General features: G+C 32.9%; 1 protein-coding gene and 1 pseudogene across 1 annotated transcript; one reads left to right on the top strand and one right to left on the bottom strand.

Moving 5' to 3' along the window:
- Window positions 1–486: 486 nt before the first annotated feature.
- LOC120150503 (nucleolar complex protein 2 homolog) lies at window positions 487–4,375 on the bottom strand. Its single transcript, XM_039163194.1, has 11 exons — window positions 4,233–4,375; window positions 4,019–4,137; window positions 3,838–3,909; window positions 3,184–3,738; window positions 2,589–2,891; window positions 2,080–2,409; window positions 1,792–1,998; window positions 1,528–1,614; window positions 1,287–1,381; window positions 1,057–1,194; window positions 487–898 (listed from the first exon to the last, which is right to left on the bottom strand). Exons 2-11 carry the CDS (start codon window positions 4,109–4,111, stop codon window positions 601–603), a joined length of 2,178 nt encoding a protein of 725 aa, XP_039019125.1. The 5' UTR covers window positions 4,112–4,137; window positions 4,233–4,375; the 3' UTR covers window positions 487–600.
- Window positions 4,376–6,289: 1,914 nt separating this feature from the next.
- On the top strand, window positions 6,290–9,143 carry LOC120150349 (annotated as a pseudogene).
- The last annotated feature ends 3,701 nt before the right edge of the window (window positions 9,144–12,844 follow it).

Genomic DNA, 12,844 nt, shown 5'->3' with positions numbered 1-12,844 from the left:
TATTTTAGGTGCACACATTTTTTTTTTCAATTGAGAACATGCTATGTGTTACTTAACAAAATTTTTTAAAGACAATTACTGCTCGGGTATTTAAAATGATAACATCTATAACATTAATTTAATTTGACCACTTTTATAATAAACGTATTATTTAATATATCATTGTACATTGATTTTATAATAGAAAATATATAATATTTGTAATCTTAATGAAAATATACCACATAACAAAAAAAATATCACATCATATATATGATATTTTGAAATTATAACATCTACACTACCCAAACATGAAATATTTGTCTAATCTAGGTAGTATGCTAAAGAGAGGGTGGGTTGGGGGGGGGGGAGCACAAGTACCGTACTAAAAAATTATAAAATTTAAGGCAAAGCCCCAAAACTCAAGCTTCTTCAACTAGTTCATTATCAAGCTTTGCCTTGCTTCGCTTCAGATAAACCAAGTTGGCCAATATTTTATATATAATATAAAAGCTCAGTAGGATTGTATTATATGGCCTCCCTGACAGACAACAAAATCTCAAATAAATTGATAATCCACTATCAATAGCTCTAAAAAGAGCAGCTCCAGCTGATGGTCCACTAGCTGGCTCTTTTTCTCTTGCTTGATTTATTATTTTTTTCATGACGACGAGATCTTACATTCTTCTTTGATAAATTCTTGGGGTTTTGCTTCTTACTCTGCTGTCTGCTGCCACCTAGTTGCTCTCCCTTTCCATCTTCCCCAAAAGTATTATCAGATTCAGACAAGACATCTTCATCCTCATCCGAACTAAGTACCAAGTCTTGCACAATATCCTCATCATCATCACCAATCCCTTCCTCTTGTTCCATCCCTTTCTTCTTCTTTTTCTTCTTTTCCTCCTTTGAAAGATCGGCCCTGACAGAAAATGGAAGATGGTGGTATAGTAATTGCTTTTTTCGCAATCCAAAAGTTTATAGACAGCAAAATTCATTTACATGTGTATATTTCTTTGCACATGTACATCCCCATTATGCATGCAAGCGAGATGGAAAAGACGACACGACAAATCATACCTGGAATTGCCTCTAGGTAACCAGGAGGAACTGAAAACAGAAGCACCATCCTCGTTCCTTGTATCATCTTCTTCATCGCTATCAGGGATCTGATCAAGCTTTCTCCCGAAGACAGAAGAGTTCTCACCCACAACAACACTGAAAATTACATGCATGCTACTTAAACTAGCTGTCTTAACACAATTATAATATAGACAGGATGGAACTAATCACAAAGCAAGATCATAGACCTGGATTTCATCATTGAATCATTTCTCTGTTGCGCTCTTTGACGCAGAGTTATAACATATTGAGAGAGAGGACTAGTCCCCATCTTTTTCTCATCCTATGAGCAACAAGAAAGCTTAGTAATTTCATCTGACAGCAAAACAAAATAAAGCGACACGAACAAATTTAAGCAGCTGATATGCTCAAACACGACAACAGCGAGAGGATACAATGAAATTCTAAAAAAATAATAACTTTACTGACCTCAAGAAAAGAAGTTGCTGCATTATCATTCGGTAGAAATGTAACCGATGCACGCCTTTCATTAGTAAACTCAGTATTTGCCTCAATCTGAAGTGACATCAAACAATCAATAGTGTGCAGCCGAAAGTTTGCAACATGCAAAAGGGAGCATGCTTACAAATAGCAAGTAAATAAACTTAACAAGGGATTGTTCTTCCACCAATCCAATTTTGCAACATATCAAGCACATAGAGCAGGATACGATAATCAATCCAAGGGATATACCTTACGAATAAGATGCCTCATTTCTTTTCTGAATCTGTCAACTTTAGTAGATTTGCAGAAGGAACGTAGCCTAACAGCTGGAATAAAAGACAATTCAAAGAAAGCAGCAGAATAGCACCGTTGAGCTAAATGTTCAGCGAGTTCTTCAACCACAGAAATCACGCACGCCTCCTGGAAGGCCCGTGTCTTTAGAATGGGCTTGCTGGCCTGGAATAGAAAATTGTCCGAAGTTACATAGGAACAAAAAGCTTATATCAATTGAAGTGAAACAACACATTTCAAAAATACCTTCAGTGTCGTACGTAAATCAACAGCTTTGCCAACACCGCCAGTGGGAGGTCTGTTTAACTCTTTCATCTCCAGCATGTCCAAAAGAAGCATAGAAACAGGAATAAAGGTACCAGTAGATGCAGAAATGCGGTTGAGCATTCTAACACACCTCAATCTGAGCGGAAAATATCGAGCAGTTGGAACTAGACGGGCAACCCCATATATAATTTGGGTCAACGGATAAGCAAGTGGCCTGAAATCAGCTTCTGTGCTGAAGGTACAGATAGCTCCAGTCCAAAGTTCAAGACAGTTAATGAACTTCCATTCATAAACCTTCCTGAATACTTCCTGAGAAGAATGGTGGGACAAGGAGCATTGTTTAGTGAAAATAAGAAAGGAACAAACACCAAAAGATTGCAAAAGAAAATGGTTGAATATAGTCTTCAACTAAGAAGGGCATTCTGATTTACATGAGCAAGTGGATGATTACAGAAAAACTTTTCAAAGAAAAAAAGTGTGGACGATACCTTGGTTTTCATATTGAGTGCATCCCGCAGAAGCATTGCTAATTGTCTGATAAAGACAAATGCGTGTTGATATGCGGTTGGAAGGTCCACTCGAACAAGTTCTATGACACAATTGGCAAGAAATTGGATTTGCTGTAATTTAGCTGCATTAACGAAGTGGCAGTTCAAAACATAGGCTTTGTATATCCCTCTGAAACATTCATCTAAACAATCTGATCCCAGGCGAATACATAGATCTCTAAGAAATAGGAAGGAGACACCAGGGAGAGCATCACTTCCTGTACCCCAAAAGTGAAGTGCTACCTGGAAAAGAATGAATAAATTAAAAACAGGAAGATATATGACTATTCCATAAACATTTAAAACACTATCCTCTGCAGAGGAATAGATTAAACCTTAAATTATCATAGAAATATATGAATATCACAAACTCAAATGAATAACAAAGTACAAAAGGGGTCTACAGTCTACACTGATTGCTATTGTTGCTTGTTAAAGACAACCATTCCACAACCAGACCATAAAACAAATAGTAACAGCAAAGCAATCATCAAATTTGAAGAAAATCACATTCAACTTTGCCCATACTACATACCTTGATGTATTTCCTCAGAAGGCTTGGAAACGCTGCCAAAAATACAGAAGAATACTGCAGACGCCTTAAAGTGAATGATATCATTGTCGTGTCTGTCATTTGGTTCAAAACATGTAGTGCATTTCCAAGGTATGATTTCACTAAGTGGTTGTAGTTCTTCCATTGTTTTGTGTTCATTAGTTCATTTATGGTCTCTCTCTTTCCACCAGAAGCAGGAAGTTTCAACAACTTTCGGAGAACTCTATCCATTTCAGATAGAGTAAACAACATTATTTTGTTAAATACACTGCTTGACATGGCGGTAAACTTTGCTGAAGAGTCGGTCCCAGTATCATCACCGTAGTGACAAGCAGTCCTGAAAGCTTTCATAAGAGAATGAACTGCACTCAGTTTTTCATCCTCTCGGATAGACTTACACCAAGAATTAACCATTTCAGTAGTTAAAACATTTTTAGACGGTTTCTCCTCTTCCTCGGGAATATCATGCATATGGGTCTCATCACCCAGCTGGTTTTCTCCATCTTCCATGTAAACATCAACACCTTCATCATCATCCTACACGGATAAGATTGAAGCAGGTAAAATTACACGTTGTTTTATGCAATGCAAGCCCTTTGTAACAATATTAACATGAACAAATTTTGCCTAACTTACATCAATATCTTCCTCATCAAACGTAAGAAGGTCTTTGCCATGTTCTTGCAAGTACTGGTAGAATTCTGGATCCTACAAAAACCAAAAAAAAAAAAAACATACGCTCGTGTGTGTTTATATATCCACAATGAACTGATAAATACACACACACACACACAACCATATAAACAAAGAAAGAAACCTTTTTCTGGAGCCTTTCAAGCTGATCTTTGTGTTCTTTAGCAGCACTCTGAGATTTAGACATTGTTTTACTCTTTTTGCCCTTTTCTCCCATTTCAGCAAATACCCAGTATATATAAACTGCTGACAATCAAAATTGAAATAACTTCACTCTGATTTTTTTTTCTTTTTGAATGAACTTGGGTTAAAATTAAAATCAGAAGAAAAGTTGAAACCTTTTAGTAGCGGCGAGCTTGTTCCTTGAGGAACTCGAGGATGGCGGAAAATAACCGCCGGCTTTTTTATGCTCGGCCTTCCCCTCTCTTTTTCTTCTTCTTCTTTCTAGTGGGCGGTAAGGGCAAAAGGGTTTTAGGGTTTTAGAAGCAGGTGTGTTTTCTATCGGCAATCAAGAAGAGGGCTGGGTTGATATTCCAACTTTATCCTTGGGTATTACATTTGTTTATTTGAGTTAATTGCACTGGATGTTCCCCAAAATATAAATTAGATTTTAAGTTAGTCTTTAAATTTTAAAATATTTTAATTAAGTTCTTTCTCAGGTCCTTTCATGTCAACTTAGATATAACGAAGATCATAATTAAAATATGTAGATCAAATTTTAAATATTATGTCCTTCCTATGTAAATCTGGATAAGATGTATTAAAAAAAGAGATATCTCTATTAAGTACGAATTAAGCTACTTCATTGATTAAAAGGATGTTTGTTATCATTAAAAGTTTCAAATTCGAGTACCATAATCATAAGATATTTATAAATTTATTGTCAAATGATTAAAAATACTTAAATCATATATTACAATAAAAAAAAGAAATATCTCTGTTTAATTTTAGTGACATGGCTTATTTTCTCACATGTTAAATCTAAATTATTCATATAACATGTACATATGAGTTTAAGGTTTTTTTTTAAAAAAATTTACTCCTTTTCATGTCTGAATATACACTTAATGCTCAAATAGATGGTTAGATTGATGAAAGGATACAATTGAAATGATATTGATAATTTCCAGCCTTACGTAGTTGAACATTGTTGAATAATATGTATCAATTGATTCGTGTGTGTATCATAATAATTAATTTTGATCCAATTCAATGATTTGTTTCTGTATAATTTTCTTTGCATTTAATTGAATATTATTCGCACTTCGATATGTATCCAGTATTGTATATGTATGTATAAGAAATATTGATCATTGTTGAACTAAATATGTAATGAACTGTTAAGACAAGAGGCTGATAAGTAGATATATTGCTTGAAGATAACAAATAATTAGATTTGGGGGTGTGATACCTCTCTAATATGACTAGGTTTTTGTATAAAAAACATTACGTATAATTGTGGGTTACATGATATTTTATATTATTTATTTACTGCATTCATTAAAGGGGGTATATTGATCTTTTGCACGTAATTGTAACTTCACGATACCTTTTTACATTGAAATGCTTTAGTTTAATGGTCTAATATAATTTTTCTTCGGTTAAAAGGTCGTCTCTGTATCTGATTAAATAATTTATAGTTCTGAATTTGGATTGTGACAGTTTATATTAACATAAAATTTTTTATTTTAAATATTTATCGATTCAATTGATTATAACTAAAAATTTTAGTTCTGAATTTGAGATATGACAATATATATTTGCATAAAATTATTGAATTATAACTAATAAAAAACAACACCGAAAGTTATGACGACAAAAAACAATAACGATTGATCAGAAAATCTAAAGGTTGACCCAAATTGAAACCAATGTAAATTGATTTGAAAATCTAATGGTTGACCTGAACGAGAATCAACTTATCCGATTTTAACTAGACCCGAAGCCAACCAATTCTATATTAACCCGATCTAAAAACCATCCGATCCGATTTTGACCCGACCCGATACCTAATCCGAATTGAATTTTCATATACTAAAACTAAACTCGAACCAAATCCGATCCAAACTGAATCTAGATCGAAATATTATAGACTTGAAATGACCCGGTCCGAAATGACCCAACCTAAACCCTATCCGAATAGCCCGATTGCCACCTCTAAATATAACATAAATTAAAATATTTTTAATATAAAAATAAATGTAATTAATAATTCTTATAAAAATATATTAAAGTAATTGTTATAAATATAATTAAAATATAGAAAACTCAAAAAAAATTAAAATTAGAAAAAAATAAAAGAATAAAAAAATATAAATAACTTCTAATCCAACGGCTGTCCTACATTTGATTCCCAAACCCAAAGTTCTCACCGTAGTAATTACCTAAGAATGATCTAAAATGTAAAATATAAATTGTAAAATAAATAGCGTTGCTCTTCCTTTTTGAATCTCAGTTCTCTCAAAATTTCACCAATGTATGAATTTCTCTCTATTGCATTCTGCTTCTGCATTGTTTCTTCTTATCACTAATCTTTTGTTTTAATTTCTGTGTGTAAGTGAAAGTTTTTCCGGTTGATTCGGGCTGATGGAGCTTTCACTATTTGATCTCCGATCTAAATCTGGATCTTGGTTTTCTTAGAACTGCTAATATCTTCTCTTGGATCTTCTTGCTATGACATACACAACTAGTATTAGTTTTCATTCCGATTATACTTTCAATATATATTCTAGCTGATTTAGACCTGCTTGTCTACATCGAATTAGTAGCTTCTCATAACAGAAATTAATTATTTATAATGTTCTTCATCACTTTGGTTTAGAAAAATTGGCATGCATATATCTGAAATGAAAACTAGTGAATTTCTTATTTATGTGGACTATATAGTACCAACTGTAATTTGTTTCTTCGTAAGGCTTTTAATTGGATGTAAAACATTGGGATTGAACCGTATCTTGTTTTTTGGATCTCAACAAAGATAAAGGGATGGGGCTGTCTTTTGCTAAGCTGTTCAGTCGGCTGTTCGCTAAGAAAGAGATGCGAATTCTTATGGTTGGTCTTGACGCTGCTGGGAAGACTACCATCTTATACAAACTCAAGCTCGGAGAGATTGTTACTACCATTCCCACCATTGGTATGCCCTTTGATTTGTTAATCAAATATTTTAATTACTTGATCGGCAATGGTGGTTCTTATTGCTGTATCACACTGGGTTTAATGTGGAGACTGTGGAATATAAGAACATTAGCTTCACTGTTTGGGATGTTGGTGGTCAGGACAAGGCAATAATACAACAGGAACTTTTTGTTTTGGAACAAAGCATCAATATTTTTGGTTAAAAATACCCATCAATATTTAGAGTTTTACCATTAGACTGATTTCCTTGGCCTTGCTGCTTGCCGGAAACTGGAAATGTTACAATTTGTCATGTTATTCAATTGTAACGTTGATGTTGCGACTGTTAGATGTGCTTGGACGGTTTATGCTGTTGACATATTCCATCATTGACATGCAACATAATCATGCTATATCTACTAATGTCACCTTGTCTTTCAAATCTTTCCGTTGATTGTTTGAGGAAGGGCTGCCCATCAGCAACTTATTCATAAGCTACATGTACTTCCAACTTATGTATTTGTTTTCCTCTTCGCTAAGAGAGGAGGGCTATTCATTCTTTGACAAATAGGAATGTAAACTAGACATTTGTGCTTGCAAGTTATTCGTGTTCAGCTATAAAAAGATGAACTGAAACTCAAGCTAATAAAAGAGAACAAAAAAGATCAAGCTTGGGTTCAAGCATGAAAATCAAACTCAGCCTTCACTAGGTAAAGAACTTAAACAAGTGACATTGAGCAGTTTGATTTTTATCTTGAATCAAGCTCAGTCTTTAAAAGTGAAACTTAATCAAGTTCGAGGCTAGATTTGAACCTTGATTTCGAGTTCAGCTTGAGCTTCTTACAGATTGATGTCAGCTTGGCTTAGGTACAAACCCCTAGAGGCAACTTGTTAGATAGTATGTTTCCATAGTAGTTGTTTATTTATCTAGATGGCATATTTACGTAGTAGCTTTATTTATTAGTTGCTTTTGTGCTATCTGATTGGCGTTTCCCACATCAGCACATACAAAGAATCTTATTATATTTTGATTTACAAAGTATATTAGGAAATGGTTTTAAGTTTCCTTTCTCATGAATAAATTAGTAAGCAATCTCTGTTTTTCTTTTCTTTTCTCTCTTTTAATCAATGCTGTAGCTGACTGTTAACTGAAGTGCTAAACTCTTATGAATATTAATATCCTATTAGGTTTACCCAGTACAGTATAGTTGCAGATAATGAGCTTTAGTGCTTCTGACTGGTCTTGTACTAACTAAATGTTCTCCATTAGCATGTAATTTTCTGATAGCTTTTTATGGATGGTTTCAGATTCGACCTTTGTGGAGGCATTATTTCCAAAACACACAGGGCCTAATCTTTGTTGTTGATAGCAATGATCGTGATCGTGTGGTTGAGGCTAGGGACGAGCTTCATCGTATGCTAAATGAGGTACCAATAACTTTATAAGAGCCCAGGCCGAAGTTACGTTCGGAATTGCCATTCTTTGTTACAGTTTCTCGATGTATATACACACATTTATTTACTTTTTCATCATCTTGTTTCTTCTCATGTGTAGGATGAGCTGAGGGATGCTGTGCTGCTTGTATTTGCAAACAAGCAAGATCTTCAAAATGCTATGAATGCTGCTGATATCACTGATAAGCTTGGCCTTCATCCCTCCGACAGCGCCATTGGTAGTTTATAGTTGATTATATTAAGTTTTTCCCTGTTTCTTATGTACAGATAATTACTTATAAAAACATTTTTTTCTGAGAGAATGTAACCAACCAGTCATTGTTGTGGCCCTCACAGGTATATCCAGAGTACATGTGCCACTTCTGGTGAAGGGCTATACGAGGGATTGGATTGGCTGTCCAACAACATAGCTAACAAGGTAGGTTGAGACTGACATCACATGTTCATCCGTAATGAGGATTGATTGTTCTGTCGTAATTCCTTGCTTTTCTTTCTATTTTTCATAGGCTTGAGGTTTGGTTGGGTAAAGTTTCTCTCACGTCTCTCAAGCAGCAATCTTTGTTGAACTTTTGTTTTTTGGTTTTCATGCAATTCTTTTACATGAATTGAACCAGATTGTTTTAGATATTGGTACTCTAATAGATATACGCCTTTTGCCTGTGTCGTAGATTGATATCAAATCATCTTTTTGTCACTAGTGTTCAACAAATTATTTTAGTTGACTTGTTCTTACACATGATTTCATGTTAACGATGAACGGGCTTCTAAAATTTTAAAGGATGAATTTATAAAATTTTTGGGTGGAAAGTAGATTTTCAATAGAAAATATTTAAAATATATGATAATTTGAAATTTTATAGGACAACTGCCTCTACCTACTCTGTAATCCCTAGACCCAGTCTATACATTATGAATAGATGTAATAGGTCACCACCAATATCTGAGTTGGTTTCTTTAGTACTTTATGTACTTGTTTCCAATGTAATTGTGCCGGTGTTCAGAAGATGTTCGATGAACATCAAAAAGAATTGACCATGCATTTTTTGTCGGATGAGTCATATACTCCCATTCGTGCCCGGATTTTACTAATGGATCCTCTTCCTTCCATTACTAATTTTTTTTTGGATTCTTCAAGAAGATTTTTTTTGGATTCTTCAAGAAGAGATCAAAGATCCATTGTTGTTAATTGTCCTGTTGCTGAAGCTACTTTTGTTGTTAAAGCTCCGCCGGTTACAAAGAAATCTCACCGACAATGCAGTCAGTGTAGCATGCTGGGTCACACCAAAGACGAATGCTATAAGCTCCTTGGATCATTCGAATGCGGTTGTTCCTCGTTTGTATTGAAGAGGTAAAAAAGGGTAAATTACATAATTAGTACTTAAATGATTACTTTTGTTCTGTTTGGTACTTAAACTTTTATTTTTTTCAAAAACATACTTGACGTTTACTTTTTGTTTCATTTTTGTACCTCACCGTTAAACTTGAGGAACTGGTGTACATGACACATTTTTAGGGTAAATTAAACCATTCATCGTTCAAATATATTCTCACTCCTATTTTGGTTACTAAAGTTTATTTTTTTTTAATTTTATTACTTAATTTCAAATTAATACTAATTTAATCACTATAATTTTCAAATTTAATTTTTTATTTTAATTATATTAATGGAATAATAATAAAAATATCATGTCATAAAAAATATTAATAAAATAAATTAGAGTGTTTAAAGCAAGAGTAATTTGAAAGTTGAATATTTAAATTGAAAAAACTTTAGTGACGGAAATAAGAGTGGAAAGATAGTTGAATGATGAATGATGTAATTTACTCAAATCAGATGTTAGGCATGATTTTGAAAAAGGTTTAAGTATCAAAACAAAACAAAATAAATAATTTAGGTACTAAACTTGTAATTTACCCTTAAATTAAGAAATGTTAGAGTGAATTAGTTATGGGTGTTTGGGCTATAAAACATTGTATTGAGCTTTGTGCCAAATCACATCAATTGAATCCAAATCCTTTGGATTAAAAAAAACAAAAAAGAATCCAAATCCTTTGTTAATGAGATTTCCATCAAGGGCACATTTGTTTCTTATTCTTATGCTATTATGCTTATTCCTCTATGATTTCAGTCACCGGCCACCATAAATTCTACGACCACCTTGACTGGGATGGATTGAAAGAGGAAAAAAGGAGTCGTCCTCTTGAAAGTTTTAAATTAGTATATATTTTACATATTTTTTTTATATTTTTAATTGATAATTTATTTTTATCTCCTAAAATTTTAGAAATCCACCCCATAACATAATATCTTTGTTCGTCCCAGCAGCTTGATATTTATCATGTGATCCATGTTGATATGATGTATTTTAATTTAGGGGATCAGAGGAGGGTAGAAAGGTACTATAAGTGGAATTTGTCAAGGAAAAATTCATCAAGAGGTCTTAGTGGTATAAATGAAATGAATGTTATTCTTTCTAAAAATTATGAATTCAAATAGTTGCGTGTGCATGACGTGTGTGATGTCAAATGATTAAGAAAATTGCATCATTTTTTTTAAATTGTTAAATCCAGCTGCCGGCATCCAGTCAAAGGACGCAGATCTAGACATGGATGTACATAAAAAGATGGTGGGATGATATTCAGCTTTACCTTGTTCTATATCGGATCTTAAACATTGGACGATGTTGGAAGTAATTAATTTTTTTAGAAGCTGCACTTATTTTGGTTCACTGAACCATGGGAAATGCCAGCTAAGATCAGGCAAATCCAAGGCGAGATAGAGGGAGACAATTCCGACATGCACAAAAAGTACCACGGTCCATCCAGTTTACTTACAATTAACTTCTCCATTAACCAAACTCACATTAATTAATTAATTAATTAATTAATGGGGTTTTAAACCTTGGTTTTAGCATCAAGACTGAAAACAGACTCAACTCACCTAATTCAATGATGATATGTATAATAATATATAGGCTAAACTACTAGTTCAGTACTCAACTATCACTTTTGTTCCGTTTGTTCAGTCAACTATTTTTTTATTTCAAAATAATACTTAACATTATGTTTTGATCACCCACCGTTAAAAATTTAACTGTAATATTGGCGTGTCATTATAAGATAATATTACGTCAACACTTCTATTAATTTTTTAACGACATGTGACCAAAATAAAACCAAAACATGACGTTAGATATGATTTTGAAAAAAAATAATAATTTGATGATCAAAATATAATAAAAATAATACTTGGATACTAAATGTATAGTTAACCCTAATATATATATATATTGGTATTGTGTACAGGTAGATTGAATCGTAATTTAGTAAGGAATCATTTGGCAGAGAGAGGAGCAAGGGGCATTGGTTGTACTCGTCAGTCAGTCGCTCTTAAATAACCTATCAATTTATGGTCGGTGTGAGTGGAAGCTTCCTTCCCTATTATTGATGGAATCTATTTGATTAAGTACACAAACAGACAAAATTAGTAATTAAACCATAATATTCCTTTTCATTCATTTCTATCTTTCCGCGTTTAATCAAACCTTCTTTAACCCATTCCGATTACATTACATCCCTAATCATTTGGCTGGAAACTGGGAATTACAGTTAGCTAATTATTACAAACATCAAACTGTTTGTACTTCCACTATTCCAATTCACATTCCAAAATGTTACCTTTGAGATATTATAATTTGACATTGTTTATACTTTGTAATTTATGTGAGAAACAAAAGATGGTGAACAATTCGTCAAGCAGATATGTCTGTAGGGTATAAGTTATCAATGACTAAAAAATTATCAACAAATATTATTTTATAATCACCTTAGATTATTTAAAAAAAAGAATGATGTTGAACGGTGAATGATTAGACAATAATTGATCGGTGTTTAAATATTAAATTTCTATGAGAATAAATAAGAATAGAGAGGATGGTTTCAGATTTTCTCTCAGTCTTGATTAATTAAGAGGTTTTATAGTAACTTTTAATGTTGGTGTCAAATATAGAGTAATGATGATTGTTCGTAAGTTGATAAAGTTAAAAATACGATAGGCTGATAGGAAATTTAACTCTTATAAATTATATGAATCTATAAAAGATTATACTAAAAGATTGTGATTTCACGAGAGATATAAATCATGTACCACAAATGAAATACGAATAAAGAGTTTTAACTACATATTTTATTAAATTATTAATTAGTTTCACTGGTATTTTAGCATACGGCAGCAATGAGAGAAAATGTTTTCTTTCTTTTGAATAGTCGATAACTCGATATTTAACTTTGTACATTATTTTCAAGTACGTGTAACATTTTCTGTATATGGTATGATAAGTATCAAATAATTGGTTACTGGTACTGTACTTGATTTTTAATG

Source organism: Hibiscus syriacus, unplaced genomic scaffold, assembly GCF_006381635.1.
Source record: "Hibiscus syriacus cultivar Baekdansim isolate YM2019G1 unplaced genomic scaffold, ASM638163v2 tig00111022_pilon, whole genome shotgun sequence".
Lineage (NCBI taxonomy): Eukaryota > Viridiplantae > Streptophyta > Magnoliopsida > Malvales > Malvaceae > Hibiscus > Hibiscus syriacus.
Note: the sequence above shows the minus strand (reverse complement) of the source record. Positions and strands in the feature narration are given on the sequence as shown.